Source organism: Lonchura striata, chromosome 1 (genome assembly GCF_046129695.1).
Source record: "Lonchura striata isolate bLonStr1 chromosome 1, bLonStr1.mat, whole genome shotgun sequence".
NCBI classification, from domain to species: Eukaryota; Metazoa; Chordata; class Aves; order Passeriformes; family Estrildidae; genus Lonchura; species Lonchura striata.
Window position 1 is genome coordinate 104,072,328 of NC_134603.1, and position 27,538 is coordinate 104,099,865.

General features: G+C 38.0%; 1 protein-coding gene across 1 annotated transcript; it reads right to left on the minus strand.

The window, feature by feature from the left end:
* Nucleotides 1–11,008: 11,008 nt before the first annotated feature.
* Nucleotides 11,009–23,876, minus strand: INHBA (inhibin subunit beta A). Its single transcript, XM_021531979.3, has 2 exons — nucleotides 23,084–23,876; nucleotides 11,009–12,051 (listed from the first exon to the last, which is right to left on the minus strand). Exons 1-2 carry the CDS (start codon nucleotides 23,874–23,876, stop codon nucleotides 11,165–11,167), a joined length of 1,680 nt encoding a protein of 559 aa, XP_021387654.2. The 3' UTR covers nucleotides 11,009–11,164.
* Nucleotides 23,877–27,538: the final 3,662 nt, after the last annotated feature.

Sequence of the window (27,538 nt, forward strand, 5' to 3'; positions counted from 1 at the left end):
CCTACCAAATGATAATTTTTGGTTTACCCTTAAGTCTGATATACTCAAAACCATGTCTGAATTTTCCATTTTCCACTGTACCAACAGTTGAATAAAATGTTCAGCTTGCTTTTCTTACTGGTGATGCACATTTAGTTCACACTGGTTATTATAATGCTCAACTCTTTTTCCTGAGGGACAGTTCATTTCTATGCATGTAGCACAGTTCTGTGCAAGTGTTCAAGGTTGGATGGGGCTTTGAGTAACCAGGTCTAGTGAATGGCATTCTTGCCTATGGCAGGGGGATAGGAACTAGATGATTCTTAAGGTCCTTTCCAACATGAACCGTTCCATAAGTCTATGATTTCTCATATTCAGCTGCTCTTACATTATTTTGTCAAGTTATTCAACAACTCCATGCCACCAGCCTTTTTTCATTCAATTTTTCAGATTTTCATGCTCACAGTGCAGTCCCTAATGTGGAACCAGACACTAATGACATTTCCCCTTTTCTTTCATCTCTTTTAATTAAAAATATTACTTTTGTGCTGTCCACTTTATTCCGTGATGGGTTGGTTTCTTTAGGAAGAGTTATGGGGTATCTTTGAAAATTCCTCCTGGAAAATCCAAGCTGACTCTATCAGTGTGTGAAAGTGTTTCCATGAACTTGTTGATTCCTTCATAGAAATGAAATGAGTTTTCCATATAGCACACATTGATGCTTATTGTAATTTATCTTATTTGATCTTTTAGCTCATTCTTAGATGTTATGGATTTTGCAGGCTGCTCTCATTATTTTCCAATTTTATGTTTTCTAATATGTTTTGAGAATTATTTACTGACATTTCTGTTCTTTTTAATTTTTCCTCAAATACTTTTTCTACTGCCCCATCATACTGAATTTTGGGCTGTTTTTCAGTACTGTGACTGCTACAGTATCCCTAAATAATCTGGAAGCTGCTTTGAAATATTTAGCCATCCCTTTTAGCCTCTTGAAGTCTTCATAAGATTTTGAGGTTTGTTTTTCCTGCTGTAGCAGAGGAAGGTGGAAAGATGGACAAGTACAACTTATCTTCCTATTTCAAAACAATATTATGATAATAGATTATTGAGTTGGGTTACACTTTTCTTCTTGTCTAGATGCTCCCTGAAGAAGCCATTTGTGGCAGCAAAAAAAATCAATCTTTGCATCATGACCTAATGTAATTGTTACTGTATGGGAGTAGTTGAAAACACTCCACTATTGCTGCATTTTCTCTCTCTGCAGTCCCTCTACTTTTCCTTGGATGCTACAGAACCTCTCAGTACCTCGGTGGATCACTGGCAGGGCAGGTCTAGTACTGGGCTGCTCCTGGGTGGACTTGGAGTTTCTATTCATAGAGAATATCTCTTATTTTTTGACATAATTAATTTATTTATCTCATCTCTCATCTTCCTGTCCAGACATGTTGGGGTAGCATAAAGCTCCTATGCCTGAGGTTATTTTCTTAGGTTATAGAAATAGGAATGGAGTAGCAAAGCTTGAAGTCTAAACCTGGAGACAATTTCACCACAACAGCTATGTACAAATGACCAGGCTGCCCACTGAAAGCGTGAGAAAGGAGTAGGATTTACATGAAAAGGATTGGTATGCATCTGAAAGCATGCCAAATTTGAACCTGATTCATACTCAGGTAGCTTGCCATTGCTGAGAAGGGTCTGAATTTGTCTGAGGGTTTTGTCATCTGCTAGAAATAAATAAAAATAAATAAATAAATAAAATGAAAAAAAAAAAAAGGTAATAGTGTGATATGTCACTTGTTGACCAATCTGTCTGTCCAGACTCAGGTAGATTTCTGGCCTCTGTATTCTTTCCTGGTGAGAAAAGTGATGAGTGTCTGATGTCTGAAAGTGGTGCTGTGTCTTCTTCCTGAATTGTGCCATTTCTGGGTCTGGCATCACCCCATATCAGTGAGAAGACACACAGCTCAGTTGTGAACTAAGATTTTGACTTTTGAATGGGCTCCTTCAGTAGAAAGAGTATGGAATTGCATCATTTTATTCTGTAGCTGGATTTTTTTTTTTACCTCTAGCCTGATTTCAGTTATCTTTACATTTTCCAAAAGTATTTAGCTCTGATCACTCTCGTATGTAGTTCAGAAAAGTTCACGTGTTTTCTACCACCTTACTATCTGCTCCTTTATATTCAGTGATTTTTCTTGGAAAACAGGACTTCATTTTGCTTTCAGTTAAACCATCCAGGTCTGTAATACCCATCTGCCTTCATTATGATCTAGCCAACTGCATCCTAATTCAGCCATAAGAGGCATTCTGTGTGTCTGTTGTGGAGGAGCCGTCTGCTCAAGAGCCCCTCTAGGCGTCTCTACTGGTATCTCTTGCCAATTTTCCTCTGAATGCTTTTGTTTGAATAAAGCTGCTATGTTGGTTTTGTCTGCTGTTATATGACATTCTGGAAGCCATAACTCTGTTGATATACATTTCTATCTTCTCAGAAACAGTAACTTTGAAATGTAATAGAAACTGTATGAGTCAGGTATATTAAATAATTCACAAAATTGTAGAATGGTCTGGGTTTGAAGAGACCTTAAAGACCATGTAGTTCCCTGTCATGAGCAGGAACACCTTTCAGTAGACCAGGTTGCTCAGAGCCTTATCCAACCTTGCCTTGACCACATCCAGGGATAGAGCACCCACAGTTTTTCTGGGAATCCTGTGCCAGTGTCTCACGGTGAAGCATTTATTTCTGTCATCTGATCTAAATCTACCCTGCATAGTTTGAAGCCATTCCCCCCTTGTCTTGTCACTACAGGCTCTTGTATAAAGTCCTTTCCAGATCACTTGTAGCCCCCTTTATGTACTGGAAGGCTGCTCTAAGGTCTTGCAGGAGCTTTCTTTTCTGCAAGTTAAAAAAATTCCATCTGTCTCAGCTTCTCCTTGTAGGAAAGGTGCTCCATCTCTGTGGTCATCTTTCTGGCCATCCACTGGACTTACTCCAGCAGGCCCTTGTCTTTCTTGTGCTGAAGCCCCAAGAGTTGAACACTGTACTGTAAGTCTCACAAGAAAGGATTGATTCTGTCCCTGTGTCCACTGTTGAAAGGCAAAATAAACCCATTCACTCTCACAGCTTCATAAGATGAAGAAACATAGATACTGTCTAATCATGTGGACCTTTCTCCCAACTCTTCAATTTTTGGTGCTCAGAATTGCTGGCTATTGGGGGGGAAAAGGAAACCTCATTGTTCACTTAACTCTGTCCTGCAGAGAGTATTTGGGATTCTCTAGCAGACAGTGACTTTCTGCACTCTTTTCTCAGTGAATGTAATTTTAGCAAAGCTGATGAGAAACAATAGTAGACAGAAGAGATGAGATCATCTGGTGACAATGCGTGAGACAACTCTTTTGAAACCATGAAGCATCCAGAGGTCATAGAAGTTGGGCAGCAGGTATTTGCAAGCCACAGATTTGATCACTGTGCTATACTTCTATCAGCAGTATAAGGGAGGACAGTCACCCTGACCCCTACGCAGTACTTCCAATCAGTCTGTGTTTGTATTTCCAGGAGACAGAACAACTTAAGAAATTAATCACTGAGGGCAGCCATATCTGTCTAGCCATGAACTATCAAAACTTTGACTCTGTTTGCCCACTGACAAGCATGGAAAGAATTGTGATGTGCACTGAAACTAAGCCAGCGACTCAGTAGCCCAAGCAGCAGTGTGAAGATGCTGTAAAATAAGAAATTCTCACTGAGCAGAAACTATCCATGTATCTGTTTACCAGAATAATTTAATGTTATCTGCCTTTGTATGTTATTAACTTGGTCTCATTTGTTTAGGATAATTTTTTTCAGTATTAGCATATTGTTCTACTTGTGAAAAGAAGGTTCTTAGTTCTCCACTGCTCTTTTCAGATGGAGCATTTCAACAAGCTTGTACAATAGCAACAGCTCTCAACAGCATTCTTGAAGTAAAAAGGAAATAAAATGGCTGGAGAAAATGGAAAACATCTGGATTGCACTATCTAGTACTGCACTCTGTGTCATGAAAGAGAAACAATAGCTCTCTGTTTTACACCTGAAGTGTAAGCTTCAGTTGTACCAGATTAACACACCAGCAGTTGGAATCAAGTAACTCTTATGGTTTTATTCTCTTAGAGCAACTTCCAAATCCAGTGGAATTTGTCTTTGCTGGCAATAATAATCATAGAATCATCTAGGCTGGAAAGACTTTTAAGATCACTGAGTCAAATTGTATAATAGTGATCATAATGAAGGGAAGAAAGCATGTATTCAAATATATCTTAGTAGTCTCTGAAACAAATGCTTTCTCTAGCACTGATTGTATTGCTTTTTTAAAAATATATTTTCAGTAAGAGGAAACCAGTTCAGTTCTCCAGACTTTGTAGAATGACTTTCACTGCCTAATTATTAAAGGCCTGTTCATGGTTGTGATGGCCAATGCTTGAGCATCATGCAAAAAATCTGCTTAAAGATCAGATCAACTTCAGAATTATCATCCCACTGGAATGTAGCAGGAGCCCATCTATCACCATCAGAATGCAATGATTGGTGAAAACCCTTCATAAATTCACTCTGCTTTCAAATATGAGGGTACTCAGATAATTTCTCACTCAGAGCAGTAATCATATGCTTGTAATCAGGCCTCTGATCATTTCATCTGACTACCTATCAATTTATAAACTAACCTATGTGAACTGACAGCTTTCCAATTTTTTTTTTTTTTCTCAGTAATGAAAATTCCTCTTTTATCTATGTAACCATCTAGTTCTGGATTGTTTCAAGGGAATTATGGTGATAGTAGCTGAAGACCTAACAGTCTGCAGGCAAAGGGAAATTGCAGTTGGTTTTAGCTTTTGTACTCCATGTGTTTTACAAGGAGAAGTGAACAACCTAAAATTTCATTACTTGTTGGGCCAAGAATTCAAATGTCCATTTAACATATTCACATTGAAGAGAAAGATATAATACTGTTCAGTCTGAATAGGCATTATTTCCCAAGTTCCCGTGAATTTCCCACAAGGAATGCATATTAAGGAATGATTACACAAGGCTTGGTGAAACTCCCTTTATTTATTTCACTTGTGTTGTTGCTGCTGTTGTATAAGAAAGAGCAAAATAACAAAAAGAACAAAGTAAAATAAAGTAACAGCTGATCCAAACATTTTTAACATGTTGAAATCCCATTCCAAATGCAAAGATTCTTTCTGCCTTTTCTTTGCATTGATTTGCACAAGCATTTTTTCTGTGAGCCAAATACATCTCTGGTATAACTTCACTGAAGTCACTGGACTTACACCAGAGGTGGTTTTGGTCCTCTGTCCTGGGTAAATACAGTAGGAATAAATTGGTCACACAGGCAGAGTGTCTGGCAATAAGTGCACTGAGTGGTCCTGGCAAACCAATAGGAAACATCTAAAATAAAAAGCCCAAATAAGTCTTTTATTTAATATAGGGCCTAAAAATCTACTGGGAGCTGCTGAATACTGCCCACTAACTGTACAAAGTATAGGTAGCATGCCTTCCAAATATCAAAATACCAGACGGAATGCCGTGAAAATAAATAACTTCTAATATAAACAAATGAGAACATATCAAACTGTTACCTCTTTAAACATAATGTAAATAAAAAAAATACCAGTCCTTCTACACAATAAATATTAAGAAAACATTGACATAGTTGAAATGTACTCATATAAATTAACAACTTTAATTACATTAGCCAAACAGACATTGGTTAAAGCACTGCATGTAGTATGCAAAATAATAATAATAACAATAATAATAATATCAACAACAAAACACAAAATTATAAAAACAAAATAGGCTTCATAATATCTTGGCTTTCATAATTTATATATATGTATATACATATATATAGTTGTGTGTATATATATACTGTAGACATATATATAATATGTATATGTATAATATAATTCAATTTAATATAACATAATATTATATAATATGTTATGTTATATTAAATTGTATTATATTTTATATATACATATTATTATGAAGATATATATACATACATATAGATTATATATGTGTGTATATATATATATCTTCAACCCATTGTCAATGAAAGTTTTTGAAAGTATTTAAATACAAAGAAACCCATTGAGGATTAACAGATTCCTTATATCTCAAAAAATAAATAGCTATAAAACCCAGAAGTGCTGCTTGTTTCGGCCCATGAAAACCTTGCTTCTAGTTGTTCACAGAAGATCAAATTATGATTTTATTTACTCATGCTGAAAACGTTTTACTCCACATGTAATGCAGTGAGAGCATATGGGGGAGTAAAGTTTTTTTCAGTGTAAGGAAAGGGATTAGCATCTGGTTCTTATACTGATGTACACTATTGACATGAGGTTTAACTTAAAGTACTTAATAATTTCCATTGTATCTACCTATACTTCAGAAACAGATTTTTCTCAATTTATTGATACTGACTGGTAACTTTCTAGGAAAGGAGACTCTCTGAAAATCAATGGCATTGCTTACAGAGTAAGGCACAATTCCACATGAGCAACTATAGTCCATCAATTTTTAATTTTGCACGTAAACTTTACAGACGCCTGATGTTCTTTACCTAAGAGATATTGCTGCTAGCCTCTACATGGTCTTGTGGTTTCACTGTTCAATTAACTTGACAGCTTAATTCTCAACTAAATAGAAAAAAAAGGAGGTATATATATATATATATATATATATATATATATATATATATATATATATTGGAACCCTACTTTGCCATGATTTGGTAGGAGACTGTTTCTATCGAAGTCAATGACAAAACTCCCATTTCATTCAATTGTACAGTTTTGGGCACTAGACCATATGAGTGCATAATAATTACAAGCATCTATAAGCATTTCCTTTTGCTAAATCTAAATGATACAAATAAATTCAGCCCTCCCAAAGAAACATCTTAACATGCACTTATGCCAGTTTCTTAGGCTTTGTAACCAGTGAGCATCTGACATGGAGATGTGAAAAGACAACCAAATGTGGTCAGCTCTCAAACAGCAAGATTATAGAGGTACTAAACAAATACATCTCTGTGATTAAGTATATACTGAAAACGTATTTTCAATATAAACAGTAAGTAGGTTATATGGAAAGGAATGTGTTAGTAGTTACGAGCCTTTCTTTTTTTTTTGGTACAGTCATACCTGAAAGGAGAAGTCATTTTTAAGGCTGTGTGCCCTAGAACAACTGCCAAAATATGGTAGCAATTTCTAATGCTATTTTAAGTCCATGCAGATTTAATTAAATCAAATTATCAGAGATGGGCTATTTTTCTGGAATCATTCAGTCTTGATTAACATCCAAATTTCTTATTTTACTTTATCATACAGTTTTTCATTTCCCCCTACTTTAAATAACTCTGACCACAAATCAAAACCCTATGACTGAGAGATTGCAGGGAGAAATCTTTCAAATCTGTGACCAGTAAGGACACACAAATGCAAGCTAAAAAGCATGAAACATGCTTACAATATCTAAAATACTATTTTCTTTCCTCACTTGGAAGTTGTCTCAGACTAGTTTCATGTTTTTCAGGCCAGTCCCTATTCATCACATTAAATCTGATATCAAATTCGAGATCAGAATTATTTTTAAAGGACTTTTCTCCTTTAGCCAGAAAAAAACATGAGTTTTTCTAAGCCTACTTTGCTAGTAGCCAATGGGAGTTTTGCCATTGTCATCTAGGGGAAGGTTCAGGGATTTCAGGTCTCCAATACTCTCTAACTAATCACTGTTGAGAATAAATTTTATCAATGTGAGCCATCTGACCTGTTTTCCTTAGCACTGTGTTCAGAGATACACCATGATACAAACAGCCTCATTCAAATAACTGGATCAAACAGTGTTGGCTGTGGTGCCGTTCACTCAGAATCCTTTCTCTCCCTTGACAGTGCCCACAGCACAAGGAACCTGTGATCCATCCTGGCACAACTTTACTCATGTAAGTAGTTTTACTGATCTTCTAAGGAGACCAGTTGACATCAAAGAGCCTGTTGACATGAGTAACCATTCTAGGATATCTGATGATATAAATAAGAGTTGTGGGGCACCCAATTTTAAGGCCAAGTACAAAGACCAGTGAACTAAATGGTATCCTCAACAACTCTCACAGACTGTGTCCCTGCTCCTGCTGTTCCAAAGGCTGGCTCTGCTTCTAGAAAAATCGACAGAAATTCTGCCACATGCTTCAAATAAGCAGGGCCAGGAACTTTGCTAAAGTTATAAAGATAAATTAGTTGTGCATCATTTTTTTTTCCTGATATTTTTCCTGCTAGCATTTGGTATCCCTCCCTTTCCCCAGGAAGAAAACACAAAAAACCCAACAAACTTCTGCAAATCATTTAGATCAGAAAGCCTTGATATTTTACAGAACACTTTAGTGACAAATCTAGTGTTTAACCAATTATATTTTTGACTTTTTTTTTACAAATTGCAAACAAGTCTGTAAAAAAACTGTGTTGTATAAAAAGTACATAAATGTATAACCGATTAGCTGTACTATGCAATCTAAATATTGTGGAATAAATTAGAAAACTTAGCTATACGCATGTATGTTGATATCTATTCAACAGAGGAAAGGGCTATTTTTTTTCTTTTTTTTTTCTTTTTTTTTTCCCTTTTCATTTTTATCTCTATAGATACAGACAAATACAGACATGTGACCATGTGCATATGCACACACAGAGAACACACACGCACACATGCACACACAAACAGTTTTGGCTGACAAAAAATGAAGGCCCTGATTACACTGTTTAAACATGTTTCTTGCCATGAAGGTGCTAACACACTATCCCTAGCCAGTGTGACTGGGTTATATTGTGCTTTTTTCTTTTTTTTTTAATTTTTCTCTTTTTTTTCACTTTTTCTTTTTTTTTTCTTTTTTTTTTTTTTTAACAGACTGTGCTCTTGACAAGACAGGAAGCCATGTTAGTACTTCTTTCCAGGGCAGGCATTTAGAAGCCTGTCCCATCAGAAAGCAGCTAACTGGGGCTTGGTTCAGCAAACCTATGAAACTCTGAAGCTTCAGGCTCAGGGTTATCAAATTCAGTGTAAACAGGGCCTAAAGGTTTCTCCCATTCTCTCTTATCATCTCCCCCTACCCAAAGACAAAGGTAAGTTTAACATTCTTTTAAATATGACAGCAAAAATTTTTTTAAAAAACAAGCTATCTACCTATGTCCTACAGATTGGACCCTTCAGGTTAGGTGTTGACACTGAAAATTGGGTCTTACAGGTAACATGCAAACCCATTAAGAGTTGTCATGCTAGAGGGTGGTGGTTGAGAAAGCCAGTATTTCAGCAAAAACTGTATTTTGAACAGAAATCCAACCACAATTGCCATTTTATGTATATTTGCAGGAGCAATGGTGGACAGGGCCCAAGGCTGCTTGCAATTTTACATCAACATTTTAACTGTATATCAGCACTTTAGGTTTCTCTTGCAAAAATACCAGCACTTTAGGTTTCTCTTGTACAAATACCATTTTAACGTGTAGCCTCCCACCTGGCAGTAAGAAACAAAAAAAAATCTTTTAACATACTGTGCTTTGCACACAAACATTCATTGTTTTAAGAACAGTAAAATGAAGCCAGAAATGCTTATACCTTGTGTATACATACATATATACATACAGAAATATATACATATATATGTATATCCCTTGGACAAAGTTGTTTCCCTACAATGCACATTTGCTGTGCATCAGGGCCAAGTTTAGTGTTCTACATACAAAACAGTATGATTATGCTCAGATGAACCTCAGATCCAAGCCCCTTGGATCCAGATCCCAGGGATTTTCTGGGCTTACTTCAAATGGTGATTTTTGTTGAGGGCACTATTTGAATTTAACTGGTTAACAGATATTCTAGCCTGAATGCAATCAACCCACTGACTCTTAATTTAAACCCTAACTCATTACAGGTGAATGGTACCAACCACAAACAGACTTTATAGAGGCTTGCATGAATGTCTTTGGTGTATGTGTCTATTCATTTTAAGGTAAAAAATAATAATAATTATTATAATAATAAAAATAGCTATTCTGTGTGCTGTAGCAGTTCTTGTATAGCTCACAATAAGTGCAGCTCTCAACCCCTCCCACACCCAACCACCCTCCCTTGCAAATATTTGTTAAATAAGGATTAGACAGGTCAGACACCATTGTAGTGCAAATAGTAAACGATTAAAAATTTTTTTACAAAATATAGAAATGTTTGATTCCAGTAACTGGACAAACATGTTCCTTTCAAGTATCTCTCACCAAAGATTTTTTTTAAAACAAGTTGCTTCCATTTAAAAAAAAAGTCTCTCATTTTTTTTTTTTCTTCCTCTCGCAGGTAAACAGTTTCAAACCATCTAGGTTGCATAGTTCTAACATTGTAAGCACCTTTACAGAATGTAACTTATTCTTTCATTAATTTTTTGTTCTGTTTTTTTCTTCATTTTTCTCTTTTCTTTTTTCTTCTTTTTTTTTTTTTGTAAATGTAGTGCAGAAGATGAAGGTGTACACACCTGCACACTATTGACCCTTGATCAATGTTAAGTATATGTATGTGTATTGTGTCTGTATGTATAGAGACATGTATATAAACACATAGCCATATATATACAAACACAAACACTTACTCAGTTGCTCTGTAAATGTGGGGGGAAAGCGCCAGTGACTGCAGTGATCATACACTTGGCTTTTCATTAACCTTTTGGACTTTTTCCAAATTTCTGCAGGTTGGATAAGCTGCTACCATGGCTTGACCTGATGGGTAACTAAGGGAGAGAACAGAACTTCCTTCCCCTAGTAGTAACTAATGTTTAGTATACTGTGTTACAAGATAAGGAGCATACTGAAGGAAAGGGGAAATCCCCAATCCATACCACCTTTCAGACCTATCTTGTTCAAGCCCGGCTTCATGATGTTTTCTTCCTTTTTTGTAGCTGAAGTCTTTTCTGGTCCTCTATAAGTCTTTTTTTTTTTTTTTCCCCTCTCTCTCCCTTTTCTTGCTCTCTTCTGTTTTTGTTTATATTTCTGATTATTGTTTCACTCAAAAATATTATACTTGTCTGGTCTTTCCTCTTCTTGGGCTTTTGATATGTTTTCTACTTAACAAGAAGGGTCTTGTGCACACTAGCATCTATGAACAGCCACACTCCTCCACAATCATATTCTGTATGTCTTTCTTAATGATGTTCTGGCCATCATCATAGTAGAGCATGGACATGGGCCGAAGCTTGGTGGGCACACAACATGATTTGAGGTTGGCAAAGGGGCTATGGCCCCGCATGCGGTAGTGGTTAATGACAGTGGAGTGGAAAGATAATGATGAACCAGATGTGCCTGCTATATGGCTGGGACACTCTCCTTCACAGTAGTTGGCGTGATAACCTGTAGGAGCAATGATCCAGTCACTCCATCCTATGTCCTTGAAACTGACAAAGAACTGCTTCTTGCAGCAGATGTTGACTTTGCCATCACACTCCAGGCCTCGTCTCCGTCGCCTGTGCTGGCGATCCTCTGAGTGCCGGGCAAGCATCATCAAGAAGGGCCGATGTGATTGCTCCTTCTCCTCTTCTCCTGTGAATTCTCCAGCTTCCTTTTCTTTCCCTTCCCCATCATCTTCCTTTTTCTTCTTCTTGCCCAGTAGCACCAGGTTGGCTCCAGTCTCTTGACACAGGTCACAGGCAATCCGCACATCCAAAGAACTCTTCCCTTGGTCCAAGAGTCTCTGGACACTGCTGGAGACAGGAAAGATGTGCCAAGTGCTCTTACGTGTGTCCACTGCCTTTTCTGAAATCAAAGTCTCACTCTTTTCACCTTTCAGTCCCCCATCCTCTGTATCTTCTGCTCCTTCAGAATTGCCTTTTGGCTGCCGCTGCTGTTGAAACAGGCGGATGGTGACTTTTGTCCTGCTCCGGTTGGCCTTGGAGACCTTCAGGAAGAGCCACACTTCAGCATGCTCCACCACCGATAATTCACTGCCTTCCTTGGAAATCTCAAAGTGCAACATTTTCTTGGCTGTGCCTGATTTGGTAAATGGAAATAGACAGGAAGAACTTGTTAGTACGTCTGCTTGCATTTTGTTAAAGAGACTTCTGTTACTTTTTCCACAGTCATGAAGTGCCCTAGGTTTTCTGTTTGGTTCTTTAAATTTTTATGGATCTTCTGTTCTAACCTTCCTTCACCCCCTCCTCAGTTTGTATTTTGTGAAAATTCTCATTTTAGAAAACTATACATTTGCCTAATTTACGGCATATTTTAACATGAGAATTTTTCATAGTGACAATATAGTCATTAATGTAAAGGATCTCATGGCAAATAAGCATCAGTGGCTGCCAAGGTTTGCTTAAGCTGTAGTTGTGATCACTGGGAGCTGAAATCAAAAATGCTTTATGATGGCAGTCCATATGTACCATATGCATAAAAATCTACACCTAATATCTGGTTAAGAAATAAGGTCCAGTGCTACCTCTTTAGCAATACTTTGAAAATTATGTGGGTAAAAGGTTTACACTTTTCCATAAAAAATACGTCCTTCATTTGCATCTTAAAATGAGTTGTAAATATCTATTGTTTCAAAAACAAACATGCTAAAATATGAACCTCCACTTTAAGAAGTTTGAAGAGTTATATTGTAAAGAATTGCAGAATTGCAGCAGGCAGACTTTTTATCTTGTTAGATGTTAGCTGTAGATCCTGTTCCTAATTTAACACACTGTACTTGCTGTGATTATAGTAATGGTGAATACACTGAGAAATGAGCTAAAGAACTGTATAATTATGGGGATGGTTCTCTGGCATAATTGTATCAACTTGCTGAGATGTCATTATGATGATTGTGATGGTGAGGAGGTGTTTCTCAGATACAGAGCTCATATCCCTGGCAGAAGTTGGAATGAATAATGAGGGCTGTTTAATGATTTGATCACTAGAGCATGAAGAAGTTAAGAGAGAATGAATTAGCTGGGGGGTGGTGGTGATATTATTTTTTCAAGAGAGGTACTTTTCTATTTTCTTGACAAAGAAAAAAGCCCTGATGACGTCTTTTGTTCCTTCTCAGCATGAAGGCTAGGATGGACTTAGGTCACAGATTTGCAATGTTCAGACATCTGGCCTTAGTGAGAAAGAAACAGTATTCATAATTATCAATTTGTCATCAATATTATTCTTGAGCTACCCATAGTTGTTTACCAATTTTTCTGTACAGTAATTCTTCTTGTGAGTGAACCATAACTTTGCAGCCTAAAACCAGAAAGTGACGATTAAAACAGAAGTAGCAGGACACATACAGGAAAAATTGCCCTCCTTTCAGCAAGGCTTTTCTCCTTGTGTCCCCTGCAACTGAATTAACCACTCAGGCTCCCTGAACATTTCCCTATTCTTTCATTCTCAGATGAGACAGGACCAGAGCAAAATCACAGGACGCATCTACCTTGTGTTCACTTGCAAATTCAAGAGTTGCTGATTTCTGAAGTTTGTAGGCAGGCCGTGCTGCCCCTTGAGCTACCTGTTGCTTTTCTTCTCTGTGAAGTACTAGCAGTGACACATTCAGCTTTCCCTCGTGGCATTCCCAGGTCAAAGGGAGAGACATTTCTTAATTACAGTGTCCAAAAGGCATAGTGTTTTGTTTTTGTTTTCCTTCCAAGTGAGAGTGTGAAATCGTAGACTTTAACTGTCACTAAGATATGGAAACACATGGTTTGTGTTAGCTGCTTCTCACAGACAGCTGATGCCAGTCTTCAGAGTGAGTTACTTTAATTTCTCAGGGAGCTACATGAACCAGGGGGATTTTGCTTTGAAAAGGAAGTAACTTATAAAAAAGAGACAGAATGCTGATCAGTACTGTGAGGCATGATGAAATTACTCTTTTCTATTATTTTTAATTGAGTCATTCAATAATAACTGAATAGCTAATGCTGGTTATTTTTTTTTTTTTTTCCATTCTGGTAATCAAACTATGACAAAGCTGCCAGCTGTGTTTAACCAGAATTCACGTGATAAACACCAATCTCATTCCTGACTCAGTTTCAGATCGTGAGGAGTTGTACAGTGACATCCCTCCAGTCCAAAGGAAGTCCAAAAGTGTGGTTGCCTTGTACACAGGGTATTATGTTATGGAGTGTTCTCTATGATAATGGCTACTTCTAAGGGCTGTGAGAACCAGCCAGCCTCTGGCTTTATTCTCCCTGACTCCCTCTTATAAAGAAAGCTTCTAACTTAAGGCTATCCCTTTCCAGTCCTGATAAATCTATTCTGAGGGGGACCTGGACTTAAAGGGACCCTGAAGGCAGGTGATGAGCCAAGAGTGGGTTTCTGCCAACCAAGACTCTCCATCCAACCCATTCTGCTGTCTGCCTCTACTCAAAAAAACCTTGGTGGAAAAAAAAAAAAAACTGTGGTTTAGATCAAGCTGCAGAAGGTCTTCTGACACCAGCAGCCTCTTCCCAGCTGCTTTTCTTTCCCCAGAGCTCACAAACGTCTGTGTGGAATAAGCATGAATTGCTGGGAATTGCCATACTTATTTTGCATTCCTGATAAACCAAGCTGGGCATGGACAGCAGTTCTGGCACTAACAGGGGTTCTGCGCATGAGCAGATCAATTGCGCTGGGTGCATGAGAAGCTCATCTGTGCTGGACATGGACAAAAAAACATGGTCTTTTCTTCTGCTCTGGAGAAAGCAGGTAGGGTGTGCAGACCTGGCTCCACAGTGGAAGAAGCTATATGACCCATTTAATCTGAAAAGCCAGGCAGCCCCAAATTACAGAATAACCTAGTGCTGATAAGTGCTAGTGCATGGTATTTCACATTCTGCTATTTCCATCCTAGTGGGACTTGAAAATAGTTACGAAGTGACGTATCTGCAATAGCAAATATTCACATTACCTTTTGCACTGGCCAGAAGCATAGTGATGCAAACAGTGTTTTTGACAAATATTGCATGAAAGAAACAGGACCTCAAGAACCCTCTTAAATAGTTTTTCAAATGCTCCTCTATGTATGAAAGTAGAATTCTTCGTCATTACTAAAAATATTTGAACAGTATGGTGAAAATACATGAGTATTTGTTTTTTCTTTACTTAAGGGAAGTGAGCTTCAACAACGTAGCCTAAGACATGTCCTTATACAGGGGATAACAGTCTCCTTGTAGGTTGTTAGCTACAATAACAGCCTCCCTGGATGTCGTTAGCTACATTTTCAGAAACAAATGGTAGATTAAGAGTCTAAAAAAAAAGATGCAGGAAGCTTATCTGAGCCTAATATTTCTGAATGAAACAAAATCCTGAAACCTGCATAGCTAATAAAAGGTTTTATAGCAATTACAAAACACTTTTCCTTTCATAGGTCTTTTTAGAAGGAGACTGGGAATGGTGCAAGGTTGAGGATAAAAAGCATGCTTTCACATTAGGAAAAAACGAAGCTTTTCTGAATTCTCTCCACATTCACAACTAGTTTGTTACGATCACACAGCACAAATGGTATGAATCCTGCAGTTTTTAAGAGGTCACTGTTCTCAGACAAGCTCATTTTGAAGTCAGAGTTTGGCCTGTTCTAAAACCAAATTGAGACCATAGGATGTGACTTATTATGGTTACATATTCATTTTATAACAGGATCTTTGTTTCCAAAAGGTTCAGTGCTACAATAAAATAAATTCTTCAAGTGTTCTGAGACAAAAAACAAAACAAAACAAAACAAAAAAAAACCAACCCCAAACAAACAAAACAAAAACCAACCAAACAAAAACCCCAAAAAACTATATTTAAATTTCTCCAGATATTTCTTAGGGCTTTAGCAGTCTTTCTTTTTAGGTCTGAATTAATGGTCAGGATCAAAGCTTCAGAAATATATACTGTTCAACAAACTGAAGGTAAAAGGGAGATTCCTGAAATTTGGGGATGGTATCACTTCCATAATTACATTTTGTTTACCTTTTTGTCCTGCCTTTACATTTGCCATGGCTGATTTGCAGGTTTGTTGGTTTTGGTTTTTTTTTTTTTTTCCCATTTGTAATCATCCTGCTCCTCCTGCCTGACTGCTGAGGAAAGACCCACAGCCCAACAGTGATAATGCCTTCATCACTTCCATGCTCATATAAACAGCAATGTCAACGGCCTGGATTGTTATCATAGCAGAAGGCAGCTCAAAAAGGACACAAGGGATTACTTTGGGCTCCTATTGATTGCTTTTCCTCACTTCCCTTTCCCAAAACTTTGGAGAGGCTACCTCTCTACTGCTGGGCAAAGTCCCTTCCAGAAGGAGGGCTGTGATGCCAAAGGAGCACTCTCGCAGGGCAAGTGACACCAGCAAATGATGTGAGAAGTGGTTAAAAATACAAGCTCTAAGAAGTAGTGCATATATGGTAAAAGGTTTAATGGAAGGAGTTACTGAATGGAAAGAAAGTGTAGCAGTATATATAGCATGGGAGTTTTCTCATATCTGTTTTTCTCTTCACTAGAGCTTGTGCACCTTTTTAGGAGAGAAACCTGAACATGCAAGCAGAAGGGAGCCTGCACAGGTACACTTCTCTCCACCTCTGGAAGGGCTGGCCAGGGCTCACACAGGACTCTGGGGTCAGCACCTGCTCCCAAGTAGTACATGGGTGATGGGCATGGCACAGTAGCCCATGGAGAGGTTGGCAGAGCCCTTGAGGGCCCAGGCATAGGGGCAGTGGAGGGGCAGCCCTGCATGAGGGAGCTCATGCTGTGCTGCAGCGGGAATCTGCAGGTTCAGTGTGCTCTTCCTCTGAGGCTGAGGATCCTTCCTTCAGTGTGGTTGGCTTTAACTATGCAGTTGAAGTTCCGTTATCTGCAATTTTCAGCAGGATTCAAGATCAAGCCATGTTAGTTCAAGCTATATACATATACTAGGTGGGGTTGAAGCTATACAATTGATTATCTTCTTTTGAATAAAATGCAAAAATATATTTTTTTTTTTTACCTATAGGCTGTTAAATTATTAAGGCTTTTTCTTTCTTAACAAAAGTAATTATTCTTTGTGACATTATAATGTGGCTTGTTCCTAATTTCTCTCAATACACAGGATTTATTTTCCTTTGAAAAATGTTCAGTGTGTAAGAAGGTGCTGTAGCTTTAAATATCTATGCTTCACCGGTGCTTAATTTTGAAACGTTTTTGCATTATACTGTAAGTGAACTGTTTTTCCATACAAAGCAAGCTTTTTTTTTTCCTTTTTTAGTTGCTAACTTTACTACTGCCTATGTTTAGATTTGGGGGAATTTGTACTGCGTGCCAATCTGTAATTACATTCAAAAGCATCCTTCCCTTCACTTCTCATTTCCGTTCCCCAGGAGACAGAAAAAAAATAGGTTACTAGAAAGGTTCCTCTAAAGAGAGTGAAGAGAAGAGCATGGTTATTGAGAGATAATTGCTCAAAATGTTTACTAATGAGTGACCAGTGGAGTTAGATGAATTCTTTGCAGCATAGGATTTATTCAGAGAATTTAATGTTATCGTCTGGTAATTATCCCCTAGGCAGACTGATGATTACAAATCTCCTATTGCCACAGTTAGACAGTGGCCATTTCTGTGAATGCTTTTCAGCCTATGGATCACTGGCAAACAATTTATTCTGATTGTTCATTATCTGGCATATGTGGTCGGTCATCCAGGTTGCATACTTTCATTCCTGCTCCCTTACTGTTGCCTCTTATAGTGGGAGGAGAAATTATGGCACAATTAATACCTTATCTTCATGTTCACCTACCATTAGCTGCCAGAAAAGGGAGATTTTGTTGTAAGAGAAAAATAAACCAAAAAAGAATATCAGGAAAAAAGAACTATTCCCTGAGTGTTCGCATGGGGAAAAAAAAAAGCAACAGCGACTTTATTTAAATACCTTTTCTTGAAAAGTTAACCCAGAGAGGCATTGACCCAAAAGCTAACCCAAAGAGGTCATTCAGAATGTGAAATAATTCAGTTCTGGTGAACCTTGTCTCTCCTCTGCTATTTCGTTAGGAAGCACTTTACATCCACAGCTTTGAGTTCTTTCCAAATTGAAAGCCCTTCCCCCACATGGCTTCAAATATTTAGAAACAAAAAAGGTGTTTGTTTGGTTGAAGTTGTTGTTTTTTTTTTTTTAATTTGATTTCTTAATTTACATCTAAAATAGCTCACGCAAAGTTTAGGATCATTTGCACCCATAAAATATTCCAAGGTAAAAACAATCCCAAGCCTTCATCTTTTTTTTTTTTTTTTTTTTTTTTGAAAGAGAAATTTTTTTTGTGCATACTTGTAATAATTTGTTGTAAATTCTAAAATGAAGTGGATCAGAGGCTGCCTATTTGTTTTTATTAAAATATTTAATTTCTGACCACTAAGACCCAAATCCCAGGCCCACTGAAATGAGTAACAGAACTTCCAGTTGCTTCCAGTAAACTAAGCTTCAATCCTATATCAATGTTGCAAGGCTCTGTTGCATTAAATGAGACTGCCTTCTCATAGGCATACCTCTATATATAGATATAGATATAAGAATTCCTCAGCATAAATCACTTATGTGCATGCAAAGTAGATATATCCTGCAAAAAGGAAAAGGCATGAATGCACATCCTTGTCTGCAGGAATGGTAGGGTGCAGGCACAGGTGTACGTGTATGTCTGCCCTGGTATACCTGCATGTAAGGACATACATGTGCTTAAACACATGTAGGCAAATACATATTCAGATATTCCCTACTAGCACACAAAACTCTGGGACTGGCTACGCAGCGATGGACACATACAGTACTTTCTGTTTCTCAGGTATGGTTTTCTAAACTGGTTCCCACCTTCCTAGATTCATCTGTGCTTTCTCAGGTTGTTCTTTAAACTGACCAACCCCGTCCCCCCCTTGATTTTCACATTTTTTATACAGTGAAACAGATCAATACAGAATGGCTATCCTCTTCTGGAAGTAAATTGCTTTCATTTGCTAAATTTGAAATCTTTGATTTGGTATGCCAAGGGGGTGGGGGTGGGGGGGTGGGGGGGGGAGAGAAAAAAACAACAAGGGAAAATAGGCTTGTTTTCTAAAAGCCAAGGAGACTGCATAAAAAAAAAAAAAAAAAAAAAAAAGATGTGAGCAAATCATCTCATATGATGATTCATGGTCACATTTCTCAGTATCTTGTAAAAAACTAATATTTGTAATTTTTGGTCTCCAGATTTCCAGCACTTCTAGTATCCACTTTTACCCCCTTTACCTATTTCCTTCCTGCATGACTTTTCTTGCAGCTTTTCACTCCAGTGAATCCCTGCCTTTTAAAAGAACTAGAAGAGAGAAACGATCCCCACTCAGAGCAACTACAGATAAGCATAAAGATCTCTGGGATTCAGAATTCAATTAGGTAAAATTAGAGTTTACAGGAAGGTTGCCTCGTGTGGAGCAAAAAGGCTTTGGAGTGTGCCCTCTCGTGGTCGTTCTTTATTCCACATGAATACTTGTACCCTTAAATACAGCTCCTTTCAAAAGAAAATTGTTGAAAGTATTCAAAATACATAAGCGACACATCTCTTGGTTTTTTTCCTCCTGTACTGACAGCTTGGTTGTATAGGGTAGGTATCTTCTGGGAAAAGACATGAATATATGCAGACATGTATCCCGCTGCACATTAAAGTAGACATCACATGATCAAGTCAGTTCACCTGGGATTCTCTATGAAGTGGTACAGAACAGTGGAAGTGGTCTAAATAGCTGGCAGAATTCTCTTTTTTTTCCCCTGGAATTTCTCCTGAAGAAATTCAGTTGGCAGAATCCCAGATCTGCCTAATAAGCTGCCTACTTAAAATAATGAATGAGTTAGTAGCCAATCATATTTATAAGCATTGAGTATCTCTGTTGTTGAACTTGTTGGATTCACTTGTCACAAAATTATATGACCACTCTCCTCAAAAGAACTATTTTTAAGACTTTGAAATAACACACAGAACTCTGGCACAGCTTCCCTTACAGCAGAACTGATCAAGGTTAGTAATCTTTTTTTGTTATGCAAGTAGAAAATAATTTTCATGTTTTACTTGTAAGAGTGCCAAAGGACAGTAGGGTGCATTTGTAACTTTTGCCCAATACTCATAGTCATTAGTTTTGCAGTGATCTGTCTGGATTTGTTAGCTGTGAAAACTACCTGCCAACTATTTTGCTGATTTCCTGGACATAACTACACCTGTTCTTCAGACCAGTTTACTGCATTTATTTACCCTCTAATTAGCTAAAGTCTGTGCTTGTTTGAATTTTGGTCTATTTCAGAAAATAGCAGGCTCAAGATAGAGCCATATGCACAGGGTGCTGCTTTTTCATTCACTCCATTTCTTTGCATATTTGAGAATATGGCTGATGAAAGATGGAAATACTACTTTTTTATAAAGGAAAATAGTAAATGTGGCATCTGAAAGACATGAGGAAAGGCTGGTTTATGTCAAGCCATGCCCAAAGAAACAAGCAGCCCAAAGTCTTATTTTGTTCCTTGTAGACATTTTTTTAATACAATATGAGATGTTTTCATTCATTTTCACTTATTTCCTATTGCCCTCTATCGAGGCAGAGTGAGTCTGATGTTAAAAGCAGGAAACACATTAACCTGGCTGTGAGCGGAACATGTTTGTTCTCCTGCTTGGTGTTTAAACTTCTTCATGCTATTCCCAGTTCCCACAGAACGAAAAGTGGAGATTGTCCCTGTGGCTATATTCTATTCCTGTCTTTTTAACTCATACTTCCTATATGACATGTCACTTGCCTTTGTTTTTTGCCTCACTTTCCTTTACAGTAAAAAAATATTGGTTTAATATTTGACAGGAATAACTGCCAGTGCAGAAGAGGACAGGATCTCAAGAAAGGTTTACTTAAGTTGTTGCAGCATTGGCACCTGTAAAATGTGGTAGATCCTCTGATGTTAGCAAGTCACTAGATGAATGGCTGTAGAAGAAAAATATGCTTGAGTAATCTGAAGTTACTCCACAGAGTGGATTTATCATTTCCATTATAAGCCCAAACCAGAGCTCAGTTTTTAGGTTGCCAATAGTCCCTCCCTTGTCCCAAAACAAAGAGGTATGGAAAGGTAGCAGGTATGGAAAAAATGAGCAGAGCAGCCCTCCTGCCTGGGCTTCCAGGACCATCTTAGTAGGAAGGAAGACGACTGTGGCAGGGAGGAGAAGGCATGAGAGAACGCAGTGGATGCCCCTGTCCTGCAGCTCCATAGCGTAAGTCCTCTCCAAGTAATTTGTCAGCAACAGTAGTTGAACGCTATGTAAATCAAGCTGAGTGACAGAGCTGGTGGCTGGTGGCGGGATGATTGGCCGGTGTGTGGGCAATGGCACGATTTCTGCTGCTCACGTGACCACGAGAGCCAATGGCTTCGGCAGCCGCCGCTGAGGGTACTGTACAGAGCAGGCATATATCAAATTCCAGATTCCTTTGTGTCAGAGCTCAGGAGAGACAATAATGTGTTTACAAATTATTGCGACGCACACAGTGAAGAGAAACCACTGTTCGTGCCATATGTGTTCCACTGTGCTCAGAGCGAGCTGCTGAAAACCAGGTGGGGAATCCGACTCATCGATAGCTTAGAGGTTTTCTTGCTTTTATAAATTCATTTCTAAACTAATGTTGAGCTACTCCTGCTTCTAATGACCTCTGGCATTGACATCTTCTCCCTGCTTTCTGAAGTGGAGGAGATAGAAAATCTGAAAAGCCTGAGCTCTCATGCTGAAAGAACTGATAATATGTATATTGACAAAGACTCCAAAAGCAAGGGCTCCTTGTACAGTTGGAAATCAGACAGCCAGCAGGAATGTCTGCACTTACAAGCATGCACACTTCTTGTGCATGGCTTCCCTGCAATCAGAACATCTGAGTCAATAGGTTTTCAGGACTGGAAACTCTGAGTGTTGTCTTAATTGTTTATACTGCTGCAGCAAACTTTTAAACAAAAATGCTTGGAGTTCCTTTGCATACTTTGCCTACCATATGCTGTACCAAACAAAACAATGACATTCTTTTAAAACCGTCTTGGCAACAGGAAAAATGCTTTGGCTAGACAGCATCATAAAAAGTTGCTCTTAGTTAGATGATAGACTTATTGCAAGTAGCTGCTATTGATGTGTGCACTAGTATACCCACATACACTAACAGATTTATGTGCAGATACACATATGTTGAATTAAAATGGGTTCTGGTCCTATTCATGTAGGAACAAGACAGCAAAGTACAACTTTAGAGTTGTTTCCTATGGGCAGTTTATGTTAGCCTAAAGACATTACTTACTAAATACATATATTCTGAGCTCTTGCTGCCTAAGAGTTACGGGGAAAAGAACTGTAAAAGAGTTCAAAATACACTCTACCAAGGTTGCATTTTTGGCAGGAGTGTTTTAGAAGCAGAATCTTTTTTCCAGTATGCAGAAGTCTGCATTACAAATTGGATCAGCTACAGCAACTTGTCCAGTTCTATTGAAGTCATCTGACAGTCCCTGCAACTCTTTATTGCCAAAGATGCTGTGTTAAATTAAAAAAAAAAAAAGACAAAAAAATGAGGGAAAAAGCCCACAAAAAAGCCATCTCACTTCTAAAACTTAAAGCTGCTTCATCTGATTTTATAACTTCCACTATAATTTTTACATGAAAGGGCTGTTTGTAAAGTAGTTTGCAGTTCACTTTCTGTCTTCATAAATTCCCCAGAAGGCTGCAGTCTTTTTTCTTTTGCCATCAACTCTGCAATCCAGCCCTATACTGCAAGTTCCCTCGATTTACAGGCAGAGTTTGGAGGACCCTGCTGCAGCCTGACTTTATGTTCAAGATTGGTTAGAGAGCTTCCTCCCTGTGTGACTGACTGTGCTTAGCAAGTGTAATCTGTAGCCAAGACTAAGTCAGAAAAATCAAATTCCTTCAGAGTCCTACCCCCCCATCCCACTCCTCCTTCTCCCTTCCCCCAGGTTTCATCCTACAACCTCACAGAAAACATTATTGCTGAGAAAAAGAAAATAAGTTATTGCAGTTTTGGCAGAAAGGATATTTTTCAGTTTGGGCACAAAGAATATTTTACATTATTTTTTTTAAGCACTCACCTGATTCTGCAAAAGTGATGATTTCTGAGGTTTGCTCCACAACTTCATTCATTTCGGCTCTTCTTCCAACATCATCCTCTATTTCCACATAACCATCCTCTCCCACCTTTCCCACGTGGAGTTTTTTGATGGCATTTAAAAGTGCTGCCTTGGGCACTGGCTGGGTGATATTAGGTCTGTCCCTCAAGTGCAACATGTTCAGTATGTGCTTCTTTACTGCTTCCACCATCTCAGGCTGTGAGCTGGGCACATCCTTTGAGAGCGTGGCAAGGGCACATGATGGACAGTCAGTGACTGAACTGTGCCCCTCGGATCCTGGGGTTGGGGAACTCCTCACTATAATCCAGCAAAGCACCAACAGAAATCCTCTCTTCCAAAGCAAAGGCATCCTGGCAGCAAAAGTTGTTGTGATTCCCTTTTTAAAAGGCCCTGCTTTTCCTCCCCCTTCACGAACAGTTTTTTTGGGGGCTGGTTTAGTTTGTTTGTTTGTTTGTTTGTTTTTCCTTCTCTTCAGCAAATTCTCTGGAACAAGAACCAAAAGTTTTCTGTGAAGTTTTGTTTGCAGGTTCCCACTCTGAATGCAATAAGTGCTGTAGATGTTTGTGGCTGTCAGGGAGAAGAGTTCTGACTCTGTCTCAGAGTAGGAGAGAGACACAGAGAGAGGGAGAGAGAGAGAGAGGACGGATTGGCCTAAAGTGAGTGAGTGAATGAGAGAGGGAGGGAGTTTTGTCTGTGAGTAAAGGCTATGATTAGGAAGGGGGAGGAACAGGCAGGCTGGCTTCCTTATGCTCATTGCTCCCCTAACACACACCTCTCTTCAAATATCACTACTCGTGGTTCCTTCCCTCCCCCCTTTCTAAAATATCTTCTCATTCCTGTAAATTTAGTCTTTTTTTTTTCCTTTTTTTTTTCCTTTCTGTTTGACCCCTCCCCCCCAGCTGTCATTCCCCCCCCCCCTTTTTTTTTTCCCTTTCTTTTTGTTTTGTTTTGTTTGTTTTATTCCTTCAACAGTATCACTGGCTTAACTAAACAGAGGAAACATGAATGAATGAAGAGAGTGAAATCTTTAACGATCACCTTGCTCTTGGTCCTGCCTGGTATTGTTAGGGATAGCAGGAGATGTTAAATAGCTTGTGAATGAGATGGGAATGAGGGCAGGGGCTCTGAGTATTTTGAACAGAACATTATTTTGCCTGGAGTAGAAGAAAAAAATCTTTTCTGCTCACTTCTAAATGCTGGGGGTTATCAACACTGGCAAAAGGTCTGACAAGCACAAAATAGCACTGTTGTTTGGAGGGTTTATAATACATGATACACTCCCCAGCTGCAAAATGCAGTCAGGCACTGAAAGCCTAAGCAGGAGCTGGTACATATATGTGACATGATATGGTAGTGCCATATAATAGCCCTACTTCTGTGCTAGTCTGTGCCTGGAAGTTCTTGGGTAGATATATTTAGGTTTGGGGTTAATCAAGCGATGCCTGAAAAATGCTTTGAATGTGAAAAGTGTTACATGTCATCTGGCCAAATCATACTTGCTTCTGACTCAGGCAAATCCCTCATCGATGCCAATAATAATTCTGTCTGAGTGAAGGCTGAGTAAGATCTTCTGCATTGGGTCCATTGTTATTAGAAGGCACTTATTACTTCATTCATTTAAATCTCAGAGAGCAATCATAATATTAGAATAGGACATTGGAAATTAAAAGAAATCTAAAGTACTACAAGAAGTTTAAGCCAGTGTTGGTAGCCCCTTGTCAGTTTATGCCAGGGAGGGCTTTGCTCTGCAGTGAGAAGGCATTCCCTGTGCCATTGCCATGGCTTCAGGTCGCCTTCACATTCTGTATCCCCTCCATTCTCTTCCTTACCCAGCAAAGCTGAAGTTTGCAAACTTGCTTACATTTGAATTTGATAGTGGAAAAATGACAACTATAACTATACATTTTGAGATTCTTCCTTTCAAGACATTATCTTGTACCAATTTTCTTAAAGCAGCTTCTTCTTTTTTAGCGTTTGCCCTCTTTCTTTTCATTCCTTTCATTCTCTCTCTCTACTACACCTGTCTTCTTAGATGGGCTTACCTCCTACCCAGCAAATATTCCAGCATATCTCAGCATATTACTGTCAACCATTGTATTTCACAGTGGAAAGGAATAATTTATAAATATAAGCATTGAAAGGTCTCTCATTTCCATGAGATGACTACAGGCACATGGGCTAAGAGACAGGCAAGGAATTATAGGCAGAGTAAATGAAACATACAGAAGTAATTGAACAATCAACCAAAGTCTTACAAATGTTATATACTGCTAGTCCTTTTCAATTAAGATCTTTTATAAGTCTTTTACTGTTATAAGGCATCCACAGTACCCCCTCATCTGTGTTTTACTGACCTCAGTTACTATACTGTTATATACTGTTACACTTACAGGTCTGTCAGCATTATAAACCCTGCAGCCATTCTTATAAACACATCTTTGTAACACAAACCTCACTATAATACATTGAATTTTCTTGGATCTTGTGAACAGACCAAAGTCTGTTGTAATTATATGAAGTCTGAAAGTCAGCTTGAAATAGAACTAAAAGTTTAATTGGATGAAAAAATAATTTCAGATGAAAATATGCATTCATGATTAGATGTACTAACAGATGACATAATTAAAGGAGTTATATATAGTTCTAATATAGCACCTATCCTAACAGTGTCTGATGAAAAGTAAGGGAGCGGCATAAATCAAAATAAAATGCAGATAAGTATGTCTGGGTTCTTGCTGTGGGGTATATGTTGCTTGCCATATACTACAGGTACAGTTATCTCATACAATCTCTTTTACATAGAGGTATAGCATATTTTACTTGCATGCCATGATGATGACAGATTTAATGCTAAAGCATAACTTTCTAAAAACCACTGTTTTCTAAAAGAGAGTCTTCCAATACCGCTGATACATGGTTTATTTGTACTTACATGTATATACATATACGTACAAAAATACATACAGAAATGTGTTTGAATACATACAGAAATGTTGGTTCAGACTCTTTCTTCAAATTACCTGAGCTGCAAAGTTCTGCATATGCATTCATTCAATGTAACCCTAACAGTATGCAACAGCATGCACAGGAATTAAAAGTTTCAGTTCGAAAGGAAAAAAGCTGATTGAAAGTTTTACCTCTCTAGTCCTGACTCTCAGAAGGAGACTGCTGTATTGTGCTTTAAGAACTGCTGAAGTTCCTCTTTGTGGTACTCATAATGCGAAGCTTTATACTGTACTTCTCGTGTGTACACATCACATATAACGTCTGTCAAAAGTGGGCCGGATCACTGTGCTGGATTGGTTAATCCTGTTACATCAGCAATTGACTGTTTTTCCTGTATGAGACATACTTCTGGTAATTAATTATCTAATGGAAACTCCTTATTCTCTAGCATGACAAAATATCTGTATCCATTTAAAGACTAGAACTTAAAATCAGACAAAGCAAACATTATGAGTCAGGAAGATGCACTCCAACTTGTTGAATTGCATAGCTAGATATTATTAGATGTAGATAGCACTGTTCTAGTTCAAATACAGTATTTGCCAGATACTTAATTACTACTTTGCAAATTGTTTTCTTCTTTGTACATACTTGAGGATATACCAGATAATCTTTCTGCAAATTTGGATTTTTTTCAAATTCAGGAAAATGCATTTGAGTAAGAATCCTTTGGCTTTGGATGATTTTTTTTTTTTTTTTAATTTCAGTCTCTGAATAAATATGTCCTTCTGTTTAAATTAGGGATCCCTTTAAAGCTCTTTAAAAAATGAATCATATTGCTCCTGTCCAATTCTCCTGGCTCCTTGACGTGCAGATTGCATCACACTATTAAAAACTGTTTAGATATCTAAAAATAAACTACAATGAATGACAGTTCACTTTTTTTTTTTTTTTTTGCAAGTGTGGTATTAACACTTGTGGAATAAAATAAATGGCAATTTTAATTTCAATTTACATTAATGAAAATCAGAAATAACTATGCCAATTAGGCAGTACAGAAGTAATATATAAAAGGTCAAAAGTAAATCCAAAATCCATCTCCTTTCTTAAACACATATAATAACTGGCTTTATGTGGTACCGTTTATGACAAATGGCATGATCATGCAGTCTTTACTCATTCATAACACCCACTGATTACCAGAAAATCCCCATCCCTCAGATTTTTTTTTTTTTTGCCTGAATTGTACTTATAATTATATTTTTTATGTCCTCTTGGTATTGTAACTTTGATTTATCTTGGAATATGGCTGATCTGCATCAAAGAAAGATTTCAAGCTTTCAATTTACAGTGATACCAGGGAGTCCTTATAGCAGTGTTGATCCCAACTGGTGTGTGTGCTGTATTCACACAACAGCTTTGGCAGAATGAGAAAAAAATCAGAAGTTAATGGGAAACATATGACCAGAT

Bases quoted from the DNA above. Each gene is read 5' to 3' on its own strand.
- INHBA (XM_021531979.3), bottom strand. From the start codon at position 23,876: ATGAGCATAAGGAAGCCAGCCTGCCTGTTCCTCCCCCTTCCTAATCAT. The intron at 12,052-23,083 runs GTGAGTGCTTAA...TTACCAAATCAG, and splicing joins CATCACTTTTGCAGAATCAG to GCACAGCCAAGAAAATGTTG.